We start from the raw sequence: 19051 nt of genomic DNA on the forward strand, positions 1-19051 counted from the left end.
GGGAAGTCTGCTCACCAAGGCTCAATCCTGATCGGTGCTGCGGGCTGGAGAGCCCACGCAGCACCGATCACTGCAAAAAGCCCTGGTCCTTAAGTGGTTAAGTAGCAGAGCACCAATCATTTTACTGATATTCTACTGGCGGCTAGCTCTGGCGCCCTTTTTACTGGGGAGCATTTTTTACATGTATCTGGGGAATACCCTGTTGTAAAGACGGCCGTGACCAATAGGAGAGGATCTGGCAAATGCTGAAGATTGCATTTTATTATTATTATTATTATTATTATTATTTAGTATTTATATAGCGCCGACATATTACGCAGCGCTGTACAGTGTGTATATATATATATATATATATATATATATATATATATATATATATATATATATTTTGTCACTAACTGTCCCTCAAAGGAGCTCACAATCTAATCCCTACCATTGCCATATGTCTATATTATGTAGTGTAAGTACTGTAGTCTAGGGCCAATTTTTAGGGGGAGCCAATTAACTTATCCGTATGTTTTTGGAATGTGGGAGGAAACCCACGCAGACACGGAGAGAACATACAAACTCTTTGCAGATAGTGCCCTGGCTGGGATTCGAACCAGGGACCCAGCGCTGCAAGGCGAGAAAGCTAACCACTATGCCACCGTGCTGCCCATTGCATTTGTAGGAATTTCTTCAGAGCAGACTTAGGGCTCGTTTCCACTGTTGCGGTGCGGAATCGCCTGGATTCCACCGCGGACGAAATCGCATGCGGATGCGTTTCCCCATGCGGATTTCCCCGCGATTTCGCATGCGATTTCGCATGGCAAGGAGCCAGGCGAATTTAACCATGTCACTGCCTGTGCAAAGTTCCATTGCATTTCATGCGAAATTGCATGCGAAATCGCGGGGAAATCCGCATGACAAAGCCGGATGCAATTTCCCTATTAAAAGCATTGCGGGCGATTCGCCCGCATTCCTGCCGCACGACGCACAAGTGGAAACTATCCCATCCACTTGTATTGACTATGCGAATCCGCATGCGGTGCCTGCATGCGGATTCGCTATAGTGGAAACGAGCCCTTAGAGAAATGGATGCTTTCCCTATTCCCTTAGAGATAGATAGATAGATAGATAGATAGATAGATATCTATCTATATATACAGTTTGTGTGTGTGTGTGTGTGTGTGTGTGTGTGTGTGTGTGTGTGTGTGTGTGTATATATATATATATATATATATATATATATATATATATATATATATATATATATATATATATATATATATATATATATATATACTTTTTCTTTTTTATATAATGTATTGCTTAGCTCTCCTTCTAAATGTGTACAGTATACTGAAATACTGCTTGAGCTTAACTTCATGTATAAAATGTCTCATAAATATATTAACGAGTAGCAATAGCTGGTTGATTAATTTTTCATAGCAGAGCCTTGGGTGACCTAAAGGGTCACAACACCACTGCTGATAAAATATTTTGTTTGTAGCTCTCTCCATGGCTCTGGTTTAGTTATAAATTCCTTATTGTGTTATTATTTAAGAAGCGTATTTCTACCCAAAGTCATTCTATACAGGATCGGCAGGGAATTATCACATGTACTGAATCGTGGTGCGTTCGTGCTCAACTAGTCTGAATTAATGATACTTTGTTTCCTCAAGGAATTTAATATTAATTCTCCTTTGTCACAACATTGAATGCCTAAAACAACTGCCTGTACTATTGCAGACGTTTGTATGCATTCTTATGTATGCAGTGCTACCAATCAAACATTTAAAATTTCACATGAACGGTTCTTTAATAATTTTAGCTGCAAGTGTAATTTCACTTTAACATGAATCATTAAAAACAGATTTCAAATCTGAAGCCATTTTGATTTCCATACTTTGCCTATAAAATCTGCATAATGTGCAGCTTGTGTGCACAAAACTTGTTTGATATCCCACAGTTTAACTACTCATACGTCCCTATTCATAAGTTTCTCTCAAAATCTCATACTGTAACAAACTGCATTCTTTCTTGACTGGGCTGAAGGTGTGTGTGTGTGTGTGTGTGTGTGTGTGTGTGTGTGTGTGTGTGTGTGTGTGTGTGTGTGTGTGTGTGTGTGTGTGTGTGTGTGTGTGTGTGTGTGTGTGTGTGTGTGTGTGTGTGTGTGTGTGTGTGTGTGTGTGTGTGTGTGTGTGTGTGTGTGTGTGTGTGTGTGTGTGTGTGTGTGTGTGTGTGCGCGTGCGTGCGCGATGTACATAGGCTGCGACTCACAGAAAACACTATCATAGCCGATGTCATAGTAGAATTTGCCATAGAGATATGGGGGGGGGGGGGGTATGGACAACTGTACTCTACTACACTTCACCCCAAAGTGATCACCATTGCTATGAAAATTTATAAAAAAGTTATGAAAATTATTACCTAAATTAATGTTCAGCGCTGCGTACTATGTTGGCGCTTTATAGATACAATAAATAATAACAGTTTATAAACTTACCTGTACTCCTGACAAAAGCCAGTGGCATGTGTGCCAGATTGCACCTTTATGATGTCCTGCCCAGGCAGGGCGTCTGCTTCCGTTTTGCACCCAAGGACTGTAGGTTGTCACATAAGAAAGCTGGTAAGTGTCTCACATTGTCAGATGCAATATTCTACTGCTACTATTATAGGATACTGCAGACAGAACCAAGGGTATGTTTTCACCAAGGTATTGTTTACACAAATGGTTTTCACATTTTCCCACAATGTGGAAGCTCATTAGAATTGACAGCCCATGTAAATCAAACTCCTCATTAAAGGATACCCGAAGTGACGTGTGACATGATGAGATAGACGTGTTTGTACAGTGCCTAACACACAAATAACTATGCTGTGTTCCTTTTTTCCTTTCTTTGCCTGAAAGAGTTAAATATCAGGTATGAAGTGGCTGACTCAGTCCTGACTCAGACAGGAAGTGACTACAGTGTGACAGAAGTGACTACAGTGTGACCCTCACTGATAAGAAATTCCCCTTTTTACCTCTTTCTTGCTCTCAGAAGCCATTTTCTGCTAGGAAAGTGTTTTATAGTTGGAATTTCTTATCAGCGAGGGTCACATTGTAGTCACTTCCTGTCTGAGTCAGGACTGAGTCAGCCACTTACATACCTGATATTTAACTCTTTCAGGCAGAGAAAGAAAAAAAGGAACACAGCATAGTTATTAGTGTGCTAGGCAATGTACATACACATGTCTATCTCATCATGTCACATGTCACTTCGGGTATCCTTTAACATATAATGTGGTTTTTGTTTGAGGAAACAAATTAGAGCATTCTGCTTTTTTCCCTCTTGTCTGTTTCATTTCTGTTAAAATGCATTAATAATAGCCAAAATTGTGTAGGAACAAGCATGGTATGTGTCAAAAGATGCACCCCTAAAATCGTGTATGCAGTTTGTAGTGTGAACAAGGCCTCAGGCAGAAAACAGTCTCACAAATCTCTCACATTCTTGTAAATATTTTATAATATCTTTTCATGGAACACTGAAGATATGACACTTAGAATGTAAAGTAGTCTGTGTACATTTTGTATAACAGTGTAAATTTGCTGTTCCATCAAAACTCAACACACAGCCATTAACCACTTCACTCCTGAGGGGAACCAATCCTATCAACGGATCCCCATCATCCTCCATCCCACAGTGGTCTCGCTTGGCCTCTCCAAAACCAGAGCTCCAGCGCAGGTGCAGTAGAGGCTCCCTGATGGGCTAAGGCGGTAATAGCCGATCTCAATTTGGTCCGCTCTACTGCGCAAGCGACTTACACCTGCGTAGTAGGGCGGACCCGATTGGGATTGGCTATTTCCACCTTAGCCCAAGCCGAGAGCCGCTACTGCGCCTGCACTGGAGCTGGGAAGGTAAATATATACATGCCTGCCGTTCGCGGGCATCTAGCGCTGCCACTGTGGGACGGAGGATGACTGGGGAAGCCTCAATAGGATCCAGAGGTAAGTACTCCCTGGGGCACTTTTTTATGTTACTAGTTCTCTTTGAGAAAAATAAAGAATCTGAGAATAAAGGTGCTGGACTGGCCAAGCATGTCTCCAGACCTAAACCCTATTGAGCATCTGTGAGGCATTCTCAAACGAAAGGTGGAGGAGGAGTACAAGGTCTCTAACATCCCCTAGCTTTGTGATGTCATCATGGAGAAATGAAAGAGGATTCCTGTAGCAACCTCTGAAGCTCTAGTGAACTCCATGCTGGAAAGATTAAGGCAGTGCTGGAAAATCATGGTGGGCACACAATTTTGATATTTTTTTCACCTTTGGGTGTTCACACTTTTGTTGCCTGTGGGTTAGACATTATTTTTTAGTATTTATATAGCGCTGACATCTTCTGCAGCACTGTACAGAGTATATTGTCTTGTCACTATGTGTATGTATGTATGGTGTAGTGTATGTATTGTAGTCTAGGGCCAATCGACTTACCTGTTTGTTTGTGGTATGAGCATGGAAACCTGAGTTTCCGGAGGTAACCCAAGCAGACGCGAGGAAACCATATAAACTCTGTGCAGAACCAGGGACCCAGGGCTGCAAAGTGAAAGTGCTAACCACGACCCCACCTTGCCGCCTATTTTAATAACTGTGTGGTCTTTGATAGGGACAGCAAATTTATTTCAAGTTAGTGTTGGCAATAGGGTTAGGGCTGATACACACTGGCTGCATTTTGCATTACGTTTGCACTGCATTTTGCATTTTGAAAAATGCATTCTTATTCACTTGAATGAGAATTGTGACAAAATCATCGCAGTTTTGAAATCTGAAAAATTGCTGGAATCAATTTTGATGCCTCTCATTCAAGTGAATGAGAATATGTTTTTCAAAATGCAAACACAGCACAAAATGCAGCCTGTGTGTATTTAGTTCTATTGTGAACATCGTAAAATTTAAAATATACGTAAACTCATTCAAATAAATTATTGTTCTCCTATGTTGCTGTCACTTCTAGTAGGTAGTAGAAATCTGACAGAATCGACAGTATTTGGATTAGCCCATCTTCTCTCAGGGTTTTCTTAATTTTCAAAAGCACGTAGTGAATGGCGGTTACTGCCATCTGATGCACATACACTGTTCCTACATTTTTGTTCTTGGCCACCTCCGACAGATATTTTATTGCATTGTTCAATAGCTGTTCTAAATTATTTTCTATGAGGATTAAACTTCCTGCATTTGCCGCTTGCCTTTCTTCCATTCAGTGTAGGTTTTCAGAATTTCAGAGTTTTTATTCTAAAAAGTTGATTGGGGAATTCTTAACAAAAAACACACACCTTCAACTTCTATTGGCCATCTCTGTGATAATGACAGAGCATTAACTTGGCTTACGGAGGAAGTGAGGTCTGACTGATTACTACACAAATCTTTATTAAACTAGACCCAAAATGACGAGGGGATAGAATAAATCCTTGCTAACAACTTAGTTTTGCCACTTAGTAGTTGGGAAATACTGCCACATACAACCAGAAGATGTGCAGCAATCCAGACCTGTATTTTTCTAAGCTTATGTCAAATGAAATGACAAAACTGCAACGTGAATATTTTTCTACAGGCACATTTTGTATTTGTATGTCAGATATGCTGGCACATTTGTCAGTACTTAAGTTGCGTACACACCTCCAGTGGCTGGTGTATGGGCACTAGGAGATGACAGGAGAACACAGGAGGGAGCACGCCAGCCGAATAGGGGAGTATGACTTTCCTCTGCTGCGCTAATACTCTGCAAGGGCCCTAGGGACAGTGGTATTAGCAGGGTGGGACACCAGGTGTCGGTCACCAGCTTTAGGCTTCTGCATAGATGCTGCCATTCCCTTTTGACCACCATGAAAACCATCCTGCCCAATACATAATGTTTGTCGATTGTGTCCAGTACACCAATCCAGTCGATCAAAATTACGATCAGGCGGCATGTTAGGACATGGGTCCTTTGCAGATTTGATCCATGTTTATTGAATCTGGTGAGGAATATCACATAGTGTATGGGCATCTTCACAGTGGGGGGAGTTCGACTTCGAGGCAGGAGGGGTGAGACATGGCCGTCTCGACACCAGCTCTGTTGTGGGTTTTTATTTCTAGATTATTATTATTGATTTATAAAGCGCCAACATATTCCGTGGCGCTGTACAAAGTAAGAAACACATATGGGGTGCATAATAATACAGCCAATGGTGTACACTAATATACAAGATACATAATTAGGGACAAAATACAAAGAATGATACAAACTACAAAATATAGAATTGGTAATGACAGTGATAAAAGTAACATGATGAATAAAATGTATAATGATTTCCAAGACACAAAAGGGGGAGAGCCCTGCCCTTGCTTAGAGGGACTGTCTAGCATACTGGGCACACAGATGCTTGGTGATGTTTAATGGTCATTATGCATGCGAGTCATGGATAGTAAAACAGAACTTCAGGTATCACACTGAGAATGGTCCAGATGTTGCTACTCTAATATACAAAATAAATACTATGGCTGCTTGACAAGAAAGCCACTATATCATTATTCATTATATAGAGAATTAGCATTTTCAATCCCACTACTTGGAAGGAAAGCAGGCCATACACTGGCCCGATTTGCGCCCGTTTCGACAGCAGATTCGATCACTGGGATCGAATCTGCTGCCAATCGTTCACGCTACACGCCGAATTTCGATCCATTTCGTCCGATCCCGTCGATCGTGCCGTGCGGAAAATAACCGTCGATCGCCCGCGGGTAAAGAGCGCATCGCTAGCGGCGTTCGAGTGCCCGACGACCGACGCAATAGAGCCCGCATACATTACCTGCTCCGCCGGCGCGACTGCAGTCTCCCGGTCACCGCTGCTCCGTCTGCGCTCTGGTCTCCAGGTCCGGCATGCCTCACTTCTTCTAGCCCGGCAGGAAGTTTAAACAGTAGAGCGCCCTCTACTGTTTAAACTTCCTGCCGGGCTAGAAGAAGTGAGGCATGCCGGATCTGGAGACCAGAGCGCAGACGGAGCAGCGGTGACCGGGAGACTGCAGTCGCGCCGGCGGAGCAGGTAATGTATGCGGGCGGGCGGGGGCAGCAGCAGCAGTACCACCACAACAGATTGTGAACGGTTTCAGGCTGAAATCGGTTCACAATCTGTTTGCTGTAAAGGTAGCCATACGATCCCTCTCTGATCAGATTCGATCAGAGAGGGATCTATCTGTTGGTCGAATCTGATGGCAAATCGACCAGTGTATGGCCACCTTTAAAGCAATATGAGGGGTGTGATTTGAATCCTGCTAATCTACTTTGACAGATGTCTTGAGCAAAGCTATGGGTGGAGAAAGCTTACTGCAGTCCCACCCACTTTTTGAATAACATCTAAAGAGAGATAAAAGCCATTACAGTGCATATAAACAATTATATGGAAGCTGGGCTCTGTGTTCCCAATATGTCTTATAGATGCATATTACAGGTAGTCACACTGCAAACACTTGCCGATTTAAATAAACAGAAACCACAGAAGTGCGCAGACCTGTAAAGCTAGGTATAGTCTGTGGCTGAATGTATTTCAGGGCCATTGTCTGTGAATGTTGTGCATGACCGTTTTGGGAATGTTTGCTTTTCATCTTTGTGTAGATAAGAAGGGATCGCACTCTTGCCCTGCAGTGCTGGGTCCCTGGGTTGAATCCCAGCCAGGGCGTAGCGCTGCATGGAGTTAGTATGTTCTCCCCATGTCTTTGTGGGTTTCCTCCCACATCCAAAAAACATACAGATAAGTTAATGGCTACCCCAAAAATTGGCTCTAGACTACAATGAATCCATGACTGTGGGAGGTAAGTAGGTAAATAAATTGCCACACTGCCTCCTCAAAATCCCACATCATTTACAAACGTCCCTTTTAGGGGGAGTTTCATATTATAAAATTGTTAAATTTGGTGCTCGGGTCCCTATAAGACTAAATAACAAGCTGCCTCAGGCTTTATATTCTTTTGAAGGACCACTCTATTTTCTGTGCAACAGTTATGCAAATGATCTGCTGATTTTCGTTTATCTAGATCAGGCGTGGGCAAACTTGGCCCTTCAGCTGTTAAGGAACTACAAGTCCCACAATGCATTGCAGGAGTCTGACAGCCACAGTCATGACTCATTAAGGCAAATGCATTGTGGGACTTGTAGTTCCGTAACAGCTGGAGGGCAGAGTTTGCCCATGCCTGATCTAGATTCTAGATTAAAATGCTTAGACTGTACATACAGAACTTAATGAGGAAGCTTACTGAATATAAAGTGAGATCTGGACAGCAGGCCAAGTAATAGGCAGCGTTTCCCTGCCCCTCTTGCCTGTGAGGAAGTACTCCAAATTCGGCCCTTATTCAGGCATAGTGAAAAATGGTCCCTTAATGGATAAAATTTGCTTATTTTTTACAATATTACTTTATAAATTACGCCAGTGTTCGCCCATTAAAATATATTTTCTTTACCCTGATTTACATAACTAAATTTATCACAGATGGCAATATCTTTACTTCTGGCAAGGTGCATCAATGTGGAATGTGTGTTTGTGTTCTGAAATAAGCAGAAACAATACCTGGTCTCCTGCATAACTAAAAAGCCTAGGCTAAACATCACTGGGAGAGGGTGACGTTACATACTACCATGCAGCAATATATACAGTGGGATGCGAAAGGTTTGGCAACCTTGTTAATCGTCATGATTTTCCTGTATAAATCAATGGTTGTTATGATAAAAAAGTCAATTTAAATATATCATATAGGAGACGCACACAGTGATATTTGAGAAGTGAAATGACGTTTACTGGATTTACAGAAAGTGTATAATTGTTTAACTATAGTTAGACAGGTGCATACATTTGGGAACTGTTGTCATTTTATTGATTCCAAAACCTTTAAAACTAATAAACTAATTATTGGAACTCAAATTGGCTTGGTAAGCTCAGTGACCCCCTGACCTACCTACACAGGTGAATCCAATTATGAGAAAGAGTATTTAAGGGGGTCAATTGTAAGTTTCCCTCTTTTTTAATTTTCTCTGAAGAGTAGCAGCATTGGAGGGGTGGGTGGGGGGATCTCAAAACAACTTTCAAATGACCTGAAGACAATGATTGTTTACATCATGGTTTAGGGGAAGGAAAAAGAAAGCTGTCTCAGAGATTTCAGCTTTTGGTTTCCACTGTTAGGAACATATTGAGGAAATGGAAGACCACAGGCTCAGTTCAAGTTAAGGTTGGAAGTGGCAGACCAAGAAAAATCTCAGTTAAACTGAAGTTATGAATGGTGAGAACAGTCAGCCAACCCACAGACCAGCACCAAAGACCTACAACATCATCTTGCTGCAGATGGAGTCACTGTGCATCGTTCAACCATTCGGTGCACTTTACACAAGGAGATGCTGTATGCAAGAGTGATGCAGAGGATGCCTTTCCTCCACCCACAGCACAAATAGAGATGCTTGAGGTATGCTAATACACATTTGGACAAGCCAGCTTCATTTTGGAATACGGTGCTGTGGACTGATGAAACTAAAATTGAGTTATTTGGGCATAACAAAGGGTGTTATGCATGGAGGAAAATCAACACAGCATTTCAAGAAAAACACTTGCTACCTACAATAAAATATGGTGGTGGTTCCATCATGCTGTGGGGTTGTGTGGCCAGTGCAGGGACTGGGAATCTTGTCAAAGTTGAGGGATGCATGGATTCCACTCAGTGTCAGCAGATTCTGGAGATCAATGTCCAGGAATCTGTGACAAAGCTGAAGCTGCGCCGGGGCTGGATCTTTCAACAAGGCACTGGCCTCAATTCACGGAGCATTATCAAACGTTTATCAAACACTTTATCAAACTTTTGATAATTTACCTCATGGGTAAAATCTCATTTTAAATTCACTAAGGTGTTAGATATTTATTGAATGTTTTACCGATAAAACGTTCAACAAATATACAACACCTTAGTGAATTCAAAATGAGATTTTACCCATGAGGTAAATTATCAAACGTTTGATAAAATGTTTGATAAACGTTTGATAAAATGTTTGATAAACGTTTGATAATGCTCCGTGAATTGAGGCCAATGATGCTAAACACTGCTCAAAATCCACTAAGGCATTCATGCAGATGAAAAAGTACGATGTTCTGGAATGGTCATCTCAGTCTCCAGACCTGAACATAATTGAAAATCTGGGGTGTGAGTTAAGGGGCCCATACATTCAACCGATTTTTGATCGATTTCAATCAATTTGGCAGGCTGGAAAATCTAGGTCGATCTGTTGAGAATGCTTATCATTTTGCATTGGCCCTAATGGAAATCTGATGACAAAAAAATGCCCTCAGATCAATTTTCAATCATTTCAAGCTGAAATCTATTGGAAATCTGTACCTAGTAAAAAAATGTTCCTAAACACATCAGATCAGAAATCTATCTGATGATCTATCTGCTGCTGATCTAACGAGTGTATGGCAGCCTTTAACCTCCCTGGCGGTAAGCCCGAGCTGAGCTCGGGCTATGCCGCGCAGGAGGATTTCTCAGGCCCTGCTGGGCCGATTTGCCTAATTTTTTTTTTATTGCAACACGCAGCTAGCACTTTGCTAGCTGCGTGTGCACTCCGCCGCCGATTGTCCGCCGCTTGCCGTGCCGCCCCCCCCCCCCCCCCCAGACCCCGTGCGCTGCCTGGCCAATCAGTGCCAGGCAGCGCTGAGGGGTAGCTCGGGACTCCCAATGACGTCACAACGTCGATGTCATGCCGCCCGTCGCCATGGCGACTGGGGGAAGCCCTCCAGGAAATCCCGTTCTTTGAACGGGATTTCCTGAAGATGGCGGGGGGATGTCGCTGCACAGCGGCAATCATGTAGCGAGCCGTGGGCTCGCTACATGATTTTTAAATAAAAGGAAAATTTTAAAAACTGCTCTGCCGCCCCCTGGCGGTTTTTAATAGACAGCCAGGGAGGTTAAAGAGAGCTGTCCATGCTCGGAAGCCATCAAACCTGAATGAACCAGAGATGTTTTGTAAAGAGGAATGGACCAAAATACCTTCAAACAGAATCCAGACTCCCATTGGAACCTACAGGAAGCGTTTAGAGGCTGTAGTTTCTGTAAAAGGAGGATCTACTAAATAATTGATTTCATTTCTTTCTTGTGGTGCCCAAATGTGTGCACATGCCTAATTTTGTTTGAACAATTGTTGCACACTTTCTGTAAATTCAATAAACTTCATTTCACTTCTCAAATATCACTGTGTGTATCTCCTATATGATATATATATATATATTTTTTTTAACAGTTAAAATTTTATTACATTTTTTGTGATACAACAACAGATAAACATAGATAGCACACAGTGGGTTGTCCATTCACCATATGAGTATAGAATCATAGTAATATAGTAGCATATAATACATCAAATTGCAGTAGTTACAGTATCATTACAATATAATTGACAAATTGCAGTATACATCTTATGCATAGATTCAGTAGCATTAGGAAGTCTTAATCCCACTGCGGTACTAAAGGAAGAGTAAAGAGAGCGCAAGTCCAAAGATAGGTAAGCCTCGGTAAGAGAAAAAGGAAGGTTTCCATCCGATCAAGGCCCGTACCCCCCTCCCACCCCCCCAGAAGGCCACACCCATTATTTTAGTCTATAATTGGGATGACATTTTCACTTGTAGGATCCAGAATTCTTGTCTCCCATACCCTCCATACTCTATTATATTTTTTAGGACAGCGTCTGTTAAGGTAAGTAGTTTTATACAGCGGGAGGATCGAGTTGATGGCTTTAGCCCAGGTACCTATGGTTGGTATTGACGTTTTCTTGCAATATTTTAAAATGTCTTTTCTTGCCTGAAAGCAAAACATTTTAATTAGTGTTGTTTTGTGTTTGGGGATAGTGTCCTCACCAAATCTCCCAAGTAGTTGTAAACCCGAGTCAAAGGGTAAAGAGACCTGCAATAAAGTGTTTTTTGTTGTGTGCACACCTTTCCAGAATGGGATAATTCGCGGGCAAGTCCAAAATATATGAATGAAATTACCCAATTCTATACCACACCTCCAACATCTGTTTGAATTACCACTATTGATTCTATATAATCTTTCAGGGGTTAGATAAACTCTATGTAGGAATTTGGTTTGGATTAGTTGATCAGAAGCTGAGATGACCTACGTAGGGAAGTCCTCCAATATAATATCCCGATCATCTCTGTCTAAGGAAGGAATATCATTTACCCATTTCTGGAAGCACTTGTCAAGTCTAGTATTGTTTAAGTTTAAAAGTTCGTTGTAAATAGCGGACATAGGTTTGGGGAGGTTTTTAGTCAAAAGTAAATGTTCAATATCATCTGTTTTAAGCGTGGGGGGTTGTGACCCAAATTGAGCGCTGTGGGCGTGGCGAAGCTGCAGATAGCGGAAGAGGTACTTATTAGGAAGGTTAAACTGGGTCTTAAGCTCATTAAATGTGCAGCAAGTGTTATCGTGCTGTATATGTGCTATGTTCTTTATTCCGTATTTCGCCCATATAACTGGGTCAGGGATTGTGGAAAAATGAGGTAATTGTGGATTGCCCCAGAGTGGTGTAAATGGAGAAATATCAGGTTTTACTAGGGGAGCTCTAGCCGCCCTCCATGTCCTCCAGGTTGTCTTCATAGCCAGGGTTACGCAGGGATTTAGCTTAGGGCCCCTATATGGTAGGCTGGTGAGTTGTTCGTATGATCCCAACATTGCTGCCTCCAGATTCACTGCCGGGTCCGTTTCGTCTCGTGAGAACCACCATCTAATAGTTACAAGGACAGATGCCCAGTAGTATTTTTGAAAGTGTGGTAAGGCAAGGCCACCTCTGTTTTTAGGTAGTTGCAGAATGTCAATGGCTAACCGTGGCTGTTTACCTGCCCATATAAAGCTCAAAATAATTGTATCTATTTGTTGGAAAAGCGATAGTGGCAGCCACACAGGGGTTTGTCTAAAGGCGTAAGTAAATTTAGGTAAGAAGATCATTTTTAGTAGGTTAATTCTCCCTATCAGGGACAACGGAAGTCTGTTCCAGATTGTGCACTTGTTTTCTAGCTCTATATGATATATTTAACTGACATTTTTTATTGTGACAACCAACGATTTATACAGGAAAATCATGACAATTAACAAGCTTGCCCAAACTTTCACACCCCACTGTAGATAAAGGAAGTGTTTCTGATACTGAAACCAAGATAATTATTGTAAATTTGGATATCCTGAATAATGTAGTACATTCAACTATGTTTTTACAGTGTCTCTTTAATCAAACATGAATTGCTATTTAAAACAAGGATTATCAGTAATGAAAGTACTGTACATTGCATTACTGATCAGAGCCCTTCTTTTCTTTAAGGTACATATAAGAAGAAACTAGTTAACACTTTAACTAATAAAACTAGTTGTTTCTAAAACTGCAATTATGCCAGCTATTTTTTGGATGTGAACATAGAGCAGTGCTGAATTATTCAGGTACTTTATTTCTGCTTCAGTGTCTGAACAATACTATGCAGACTGTCACAAAGCATCTGACACAGAACTAGAAGATAAGCACCTGCCCACAGCCTGCAGGTAACTACATTGTTTAGGGCTTGTTGCTCAGAGACTGTTTGCTGTCATCCCTCCCCTTCATGGGGAAGGAGCGTGGGAGAGGGGGTGGGGTCCTTGAAAGGGCGCATGTAATGTTGTGAAAGGGCAGCAGCAAGGTAGCCATGAAGTCGTCTCACAGGTGGTTCGCTGTTCCCCACATGATTTTCAGATGGGAGGTCATCATTCTAGTGTTAAAGCGTTGGCTGGAGCTCTGCCTCTGAAAGTACAATTTGGATTAACAAGGTTTTCTTCATTTTCCTGTTTTGATCTTGCCATGCACCCTTTTTTGAGGGTTCCAGTTGGCGACTGGATAAGAAGCTTCTTTTTGATGGATATCTAGTGTGATCCCAGGTTTTGTGGTTGGAGGTTAAACATTCTGTAAAAAATGGTTATGGTTCTCTGCTTTGGGAATAGGGAGAGGAATCGCTCCAGATCCAGGTGCCACACGTCCGTACACCAAGAAAGACCTTCCTACAGTTTTCGTGCAGAGAACTGGTACCTGGGGTCTGATCAGAGAAGTCTGCAAAGTGAGTGTGTCACAACTTCTTCATACTTTTTTAATATCTTCCATCTGCCCTGAGTTGTCTATCTGTCTGAGGGTGTTCAACTGCAGACTATATGTACATAAAAATCTTGAAACAGGTTTTCACTTTATAGGTAGAGGATGACAAAATACAGTATACCTGCACTTGAATGGAACTTATGCCTAATGATCATTTTTCAGCTCTGTCTATAGTATGTTTCAGAATCTTGTCTCGTTTTTTGTTTCTATGCTCTGATCACTTGCCTGGCTCCTTGCATTCCTTCCCCTGCATTGTCACTGCTGTTTGTTTGGCTAAACCGGTTCTTTAGCTTACTGGCGGAGGCTTCACATATCTGGTATCAGGTATCAGCGTGAAATCTGTGCTGGCAGAAAATGCTGAGTTCTTCATATGAGTTTTCTGTTTAGGATAGATATTCTGATGCATCTTTTTATAAGCAAAACGTGGTTAGGGTTGCATATCCTTTATGCTTAATTGGTTATAAAATCTTGGAATAATGTAACTACTTGTAATCTTGTGCTTGATTGTACTTGCTTAATATTGGGCTTAAATGGCTTGTGAACACTTGTTCAGCACATTGAAAAAATGTACATAGTTTTAGTAGGGTTTCTCAGCTTTTCCCATGTATTATTTCATAAATACCAATGTACATCAAGGAACTCCTAATTCACACACATCAAACTCCAGCCCACAGGCTAAATTTGGCCCGCGGAGCCATGAAATTTGGCACGCATGTGGGTTCCCAACTTTACGTTGTTTGACCCACTATAGACCACCAGAGAAGCTATACTCTAGCTGAAGCTCTAGATTACCAGGGAAGCCATATGGGGAAGGGAGGGGGGGAAGCACTAGACACCAAGGAACTGTATAAGGGAGGGAAAGGGGTCACTAGACACTAGGGAACTTTATAGGGAAGGTAGGGGTGCTCATCGGACACCAGAGAACTGTTTGGGGGAGGGCCACAGACATAGGGCAACTGTATAGGGTAGGGGGGACCACTAAATGCCAAGGAACTGTATAGGGGAGGGAAACAGTGTAGAGTATGGAGGGAGGAACACTAGACACCAGGGAACTGTATAGGAGAGGGAGGGGGCCACTAGACACCAGGGACCTGTATCCCTATACATATGCATAAATGGGCTACTAAATGTACTCTTAAGTTAGTAGATTTTATGCTATTGATCTGAGTGTAGTGTGGCAAATGATCTTTCTGCAGTTCTGCTTGAGTCAAAACAAAACATTGTAAATAGAACGACTATGGTCATGACATCATTGGGTCTGATTTTTTTTTTTTCTTTGACTCTTTCACACTGAAAACTGGTAGTATCGATCTATCTAATTATCTATGTAGGTAGGTATACAGAGGTATAGGCAGACATATGCAGCATGGTGCATACTTTTGTGGCCTTTCTATTCACAAATAGAGATGCTCAGAGGGCAGGCAAACCATTTAAAAAAACACCTTTTTTTTCAAAATGGAAATTCTTATTGCACTACCAGTTTGTAATGTATTTATATCTGTAAAATGTAGTGGTTGTATGTGAGCTAGACAAATATAGAAATTAATGTGGAACTACTGTGTGAATTACATCTTGATGCCACAGAACACGTAGCTTCATTCAATCACCACCTCCCAGCTGCTCTTGTCCATCAGCCGGGCACTTGTGTTAGTTCTTGGCACAGGCGCTGGACAGGTACCCCCCTCCAATGGAGTTGCATATGAGCTCGGCCGCAGTCATGCTCAGATGCGACATGATGCAGTTCTCTGCCATGTAGTTATACCGCTGGGCGTCAAGCGCTGATATGCATGTTACAAATGCTGCTGCTTGTGGGCAGGAGACTGGATGCTGAACTGCCTGTCAAACATGTGTCAGCCTCCCATCTGAGAGAGGACTTATTAATGATATTTCCTTTATATAGCTCTGACATCTTCCACAGTGCTTTAGAGTCCGTAGTCATGTTGCTGTCTATTCCCTACTGTAGAATCTTGTGTATTGTCCCTACCATCATCTAATGCCTTCTACACACGCTAGATAGCACTCTCAAGGTGGCGGTGACCCCACTCCACAGCAACAGAACTCTGCCCCGAACTGTCTCCTGAGGGATCGAGTCCCAATCTTTGCAGGCTGCAGTAACTGCTCATGTCTACACACCTTTAGGCCAGCTTTTGATGAGGGGCTGACAGTTAACTTATCAGCATAAAACCTTATCAAGATTTGAACTGGAGATGCTAGCACTGCAAGACAAGAACGCTATCCACACCTATACTTTCTATTTGAAAAAGTCAATACTATATTTAGCTGTACTTTATCAGTAGAGTGATGTTAAACACACACACACACACACGTGTACACACACACACACACACTCTCTCTCTCTCTCTCTATCTATCTATCTATCTATCTATATATATATATATATATATATATATATATATATAGGATGGCCAGGTTCAAGAGAATTCATGCCCTGAAAATGACCCCTTTTTACCTCGGTAGCTTTTGTAGCCTGGATCCTTAGACATTCTGCAGTTGTGTCCGAACTTGACTAAGTATGAAACTAAGGCAATATACTCAGTGTGAAGGTGGCCACACACAATACAATTTTGTATATTTCTTCTCAATTTGAGAATTAGAATCAATTTTTTTGTTTGAAAAATTTGACCAATGTATCACACACTTGTTCAATTTTTCCCCAATTATGACAGAAATGAAAAGCTGAAAAATTGCTACCATTTAATTTTCCAAAAATTGATAAGAAAAATTAGCTACGACTGATCCATTTATATAGCTAAAAATGGCAAATTCAATCTAATTTCTCGCTCGAATAAAAAAAAAAAAAAAATAAAAGTCAACGTGGGAAATAGTCAACCTGATACATCAGCCAAATGCAACAAAAAAGGTGTGGGAGGACACTCACTTTCTTGTGTAACATTGTACGGGGGTTGTCATGATTTTAGATAGGTTTATATCCATTGGGAATGGAATTGTATGCACTTTGGAGGCTAACATGAGTGTCACAAATCGTTACTTTTATGAGGGAACGAGGAGAGGAACGGATAACACACAGGTATGTGAATCCAGCATAAAACCTTAGGCAGCTTGGCCTTGGGTCAGGTGTGCTTTAAGCTTTTGGTGCCAGCAATGTAGTCTGTAAAGTAAAGCTGGCCACTAACGGTCCAATTTCTAGCAAAAAATCGTTTGAGCGATCAGAAATTTTGATCGGACGAAAAATCGTTCACTACACCATCAACTAACCAATCATTGCTTCCTATCTATCACGACCACCAAGAAAATCCAAATTTTCGTTCGCCGAAAATTCATTCGGGCGACATTTTTCGATGAATCGATTGTGTCCACCAATGGAGATTCTTTACAACCAATCCGATCAGAATTTCTGATCGCTCGAACGATTTTTCGCTAGAAATTGGACCGTTAGTGGCCAGCTTAACACAGGGATAGAGGGTGCTATCTTGCACAAAATTAGTGTGTACAGATTAGAATGATTTTCCTTTAATAAAAAAAAAAAAAAAAAATTATCATACACCTCAAAAACAATCATTTTATATATTTTTTAAAAATGCATTTTTTTTTGGTGTAGGACTAAATGTGTGCTCTCCAGCACTAATTCTATATGTACGTATCACAGTTGTAGTTCTGCATCACTTTGAAAATATTTACAATACATTTTTTCCAACACATTTTATTTTCCATAAGAATAAACATTTGTTCACACACACATCAGCATTGAAATAGTCTCTTATGCCTCTGTGCTATCTAACATCAATCAGTAACATTCTAGCCTGTTGCAGCACTTCATCTAATGTAACATAACATCAGACTCAAAAATGGATGTGTATACGTGCATAATTACTGTCGCCTGCAGGGGTTGGGATTTGATCCATCGGTCGACAGTTTGAGGCTGAGTGCTGTACACAGGAGTCGCTAGCCTACAGCCTATCGACACATTCTGTGGTTATGTAGGGGGCGGAGAGATGTTGGCATGGCACTGAACAGGTCCGGAGGGAGAATGAAGAGATCGGTGGGTTTTGCCTGCTCTCAGCAAAGACAACTCAACACTCTGGATTTCTCTGTGACACATTTGGGGCCACTGTACTACACTCGATTGTTCTTGGCTGGGTTGAATTTGGAAACAAAACATGAAGCTGAATGCCAAGCCTGCTCAGGTATCCTGTAGAAGAGAATATTGTGCAGGATGCTGGTGGCTGAGCCATTTATTTCATTGTACATTTATTGTACAATCCTTTTAACGCGTTAGTGACCTCTGGTTGTATGTACTAACTGCAATCAATTAAAGTGGTCTAACACCCAGCATTTCAACTTTGCTTTAAAAGATTGCTTACATCTTAGAAACTATTATGCCAGATTTTGTTTTAGCAGAAATTCACTGAATGGATTAAACATGACATTTTAGTGTTGCATTTAGCTAGAAATCCTCCTCCGTGCTGAGGTTAAGATACAAATGTATCTATTTACAATGTAAATAAACAAACACCTCTCTGAGAGCACAGAGGGCTTCCCAGACAGGCTTTTCAGAGGTCTATCTGCATTCCAAACAAAGATACATTTGTAACTAATCCTCAGCACGGATGCGGATTTCTAGCTAAATGCAAAACTAAAATGTCATGTTTGACCCATTCAGTGAATTTCTACTTAAAAAAAAATCTGGCATAATGGTTTCTAAGCTGTAAGCAATCTTTTAAAGCAAAGTTGTAATGCTGGGTTTTAGATAGCTTTAAACAGCTGCCAGAACATGAAGCAACGTTTGGGCAGCCACATTGTGCAGTGAATGAAATTCTAAATTGTACCTAGAGACATTTACCTCTGGGTTGGTGGTTTGGTGGCTGCTCTATGATCATCTGGAATGCTTGCTGAATGTCACTTCCAATGGTTCACCTAAGTGACCACGGTATAAT

General features: G+C 41.4%; 1 protein-coding gene across 4 annotated transcripts in view; it reads left to right on the forward strand.

Annotated features, from left to right (window-relative positions):
• The window catches only part of DVL3 (dishevelled segment polarity protein 3), a 163873-nt gene that overhangs the window by 107189 nt on the left and 37633 nt on the right, over positions 1–19051 (forward strand). The window contains exon 1 of one of the 4 annotated variants that reach the window (XM_068281303.1): positions 13676–14100. The exons of the other annotated variants lie outside the window; for them this stretch is intronic. Coding sequence (XP_068137404.1) covers positions 13959–14100 — 142 coding nt within the window. The 5' untranslated portion in view covers positions 13676–13958. Of the gene's footprint in view, positions 1–13675; positions 14101–19051 lie in introns of those variants that run through there. 4 annotated transcript variants of the gene reach the window in all.

The sequence above is a fragment of the Hyperolius riggenbachi genome, chromosome 4 (assembly GCF_040937935.1).
Source record: "Hyperolius riggenbachi isolate aHypRig1 chromosome 4, aHypRig1.pri, whole genome shotgun sequence".
In the NCBI taxonomy this organism is placed as follows: Eukaryota; Metazoa; Chordata; class Amphibia; order Anura; family Hyperoliidae; genus Hyperolius; species Hyperolius riggenbachi.